Source organism: Beauveria bassiana, assembly GCF_000280675.1.
Source record: "Beauveria bassiana ARSEF 2860 unplaced genomic scaffold BBA_S00007, whole genome shotgun sequence".
In the NCBI taxonomy this organism is placed as follows: Eukaryota; Fungi; Ascomycota; class Sordariomycetes; order Hypocreales; family Cordycipitaceae; genus Beauveria; species Beauveria bassiana.
Window position 1 is genome coordinate 1,209,940 of NW_007930842.1, and position 2,220 is coordinate 1,212,159.

Genomic DNA, 2,220 nt, shown 5'->3' on the forward strand with positions numbered 1-2,220 from the left:
CCCTAGGATTAATTAAGTTTCAGCGATTCATTAAAGTGGGTCATCCAGCTAGTGCAAGAAGATCATTGGGCAATTCCGCCCCTTAACTCGCGCCCCTAAAAACATTAGTCAAGGCGTAGCAAACATAGCGGCGATCTCGGCACCATCCTTTAACGTGACCGGCGAAGATGTCTCCATAGGCGAGTCACAATACTAGGAGTCCCCTTGCTCCACGACTCTTAGAAAGCGCTCTCGAACACCCACCGTACTAAGCATTTGGGCAGAGAGCCGACAACCGAACTGCCACGAGCCCGAGCGCAACAGGCACGGCTAGAAGATTTGGTACTGCAAACGCTGCTCCTACTCTTAAGCTGCCTATAATAGAGTACGAAGCCATCTCCGGGACAAGCACTGCATATGGATTGCTGAACAACAAACAGCTAAGAAGCTTGGCCAAGACATTGCTATCGACAGGCTGTTCAAGCAACAAGCTGCAAGACAAGAAGGCCACGATATTGAACAAGATAGGCACCTTCAAGCTGCTATCCATGAAGAGGCGTACAACTAGGCGTTAGTCAACCTTATTACTGTGCATAGCTTGTTGTATAGCCTTGTTGAGTGGCTAGAATGGTATGCCGTACTTCATACTGTTAATTGCATGGCGCAGGCTATAGTCACGTAGAGCTAGGGGCAAGTCCTGAGGCTTTTGGAGGCTAGCTTTTCGTCCCATCGCGAGGCTCTAGCATGCAATATTGCCGCTTCTGTCACTTAGATACATTTTACTATCGACACCTGGTCCTCTCCTAGTTAGCATGGTCTTCTTGCTATTGTAGCCTACTTCATCAACGACGAGAGTAGGCAGCTACGCAAGGCTTTGCTTGCCCTACGAGAGCTTAAAGGTGCACACAGCGGCGATTCCCTAGCAGAGATCTTTACGGAAGTTATTAATTCATACGGGATGCGCGACAGAATTGGCTACTTTACCTTGGACAATGCATCCAACAATGACACCATGCTGCGCGCTCTCGCTAATACCTTCGGCTTTAACCTAGCTTACCGCTGGCTGCGCTGCCATGGCCATATCATTAACCTAGCCGTGTAGGCATTCTTGTTTGGGAAGAACAAGGATACTTCCGATAAGGCGATGCGTTAGGTGATAATGCTGTCCCGTAGGGAGCATGACGGCGTGGGCAGAAGGGCTGAAATAGCGCAGTCCTAGCGATAACACGGGCCTCTTAGGATGCTGCACAATCTAGTGGTATGGATTCGCTTATCGACGCAACGGTATTAGGCTTTCGTGTAGGCAGCTGGATGTATGATCCTGCAAGACAATTTAACAAGATAGAACTTATAGTACCGTATAATCCATGTTGCTCTTAGCCTTCGAAAGGAGGTCAACAGTTTCATCGATAATAGATACTCCGATAGTGATATTAGACTTGATTATCTTTATCTAGGGTATTAGCAGGAGCTATAGGAGCTACACTCTTTTCTAGAGCCGTTTTACGAAGTAACTAAAGATACTTAGTGGGATAAGTCTTCATTAGATAAAGTGATTTGCTCTATGGACTTTTTTGTTATGCACTATAAGGCTGTTATGAAGCGGTATTAAGGCAATGTCACAATGACTAATCGAATTATGACGAGTTGGTACAAATTCGACGATTACTACACCCGAACCGATGATAGCCCGGTCTATGTAGCTGCCATTCTACTTTACCCTAGCCTCTGGATGGTGCATATGATAGAAGCGTGGAAAGACTAAGCTCAGTATATTGAACCGGCGATCCGAGCTGTGCGTACACTATGGGAAGACTTTAAGCTAGACAAAGAGCCTAAAGTTAAAGAAGACCTATCTGCTTACGAGGCGTATAAGAAACGAATCTATTAGTCCTCCTCTACTCACGATGAGTTCGATCGATTTATTGAGGGGCCCGCTTTGCTAATTGGAGCATCCTCTGCCCTGTCTTGGTGGCTTGAGACTACTTAAAAAACATCGTATCCTTCGCTTTAACTCTTTGCCATAAGTATTTTCTCTATACTAGCGATGTCGGCGGAGGCCGAGAGAGTGTTTAGTGGGGCAAGGCGTACTGTTTCCTGGGATAGAACCCGGATGTCTCCGAAGATGCTGGAATGTATAGAGTGTCTGAAACACTGGATTAGTAACGGCCTTCTTAATCGGCCATTTTCACGTTCAGACCCGTTTGGGATTGAGCTAGATACTAATGAAGCCAAAGTAGT

General features: G+C 46.4%; 1 protein-coding gene across 1 annotated transcript in view; it reads right to left on the reverse strand.

The window, feature by feature from the left end:
- Positions 1–2,051: 2,051 nt before the first annotated feature.
- Positions 2,052–2,220, reverse strand: part of BBA_03613 (MFS transporter) — a gene marked incomplete at both ends in the record, with an annotated part of 1,478 nt that continues 1,309 nt past the window's right edge. The window contains one exon of the mRNA XM_008598710.1: positions 2,052–2,107. Within this exon, the coding sequence (XP_008596932.1) occupies positions 2,052–2,107 (56 nt within the window). The remainder of the gene's footprint in view (positions 2,108–2,220) is intronic.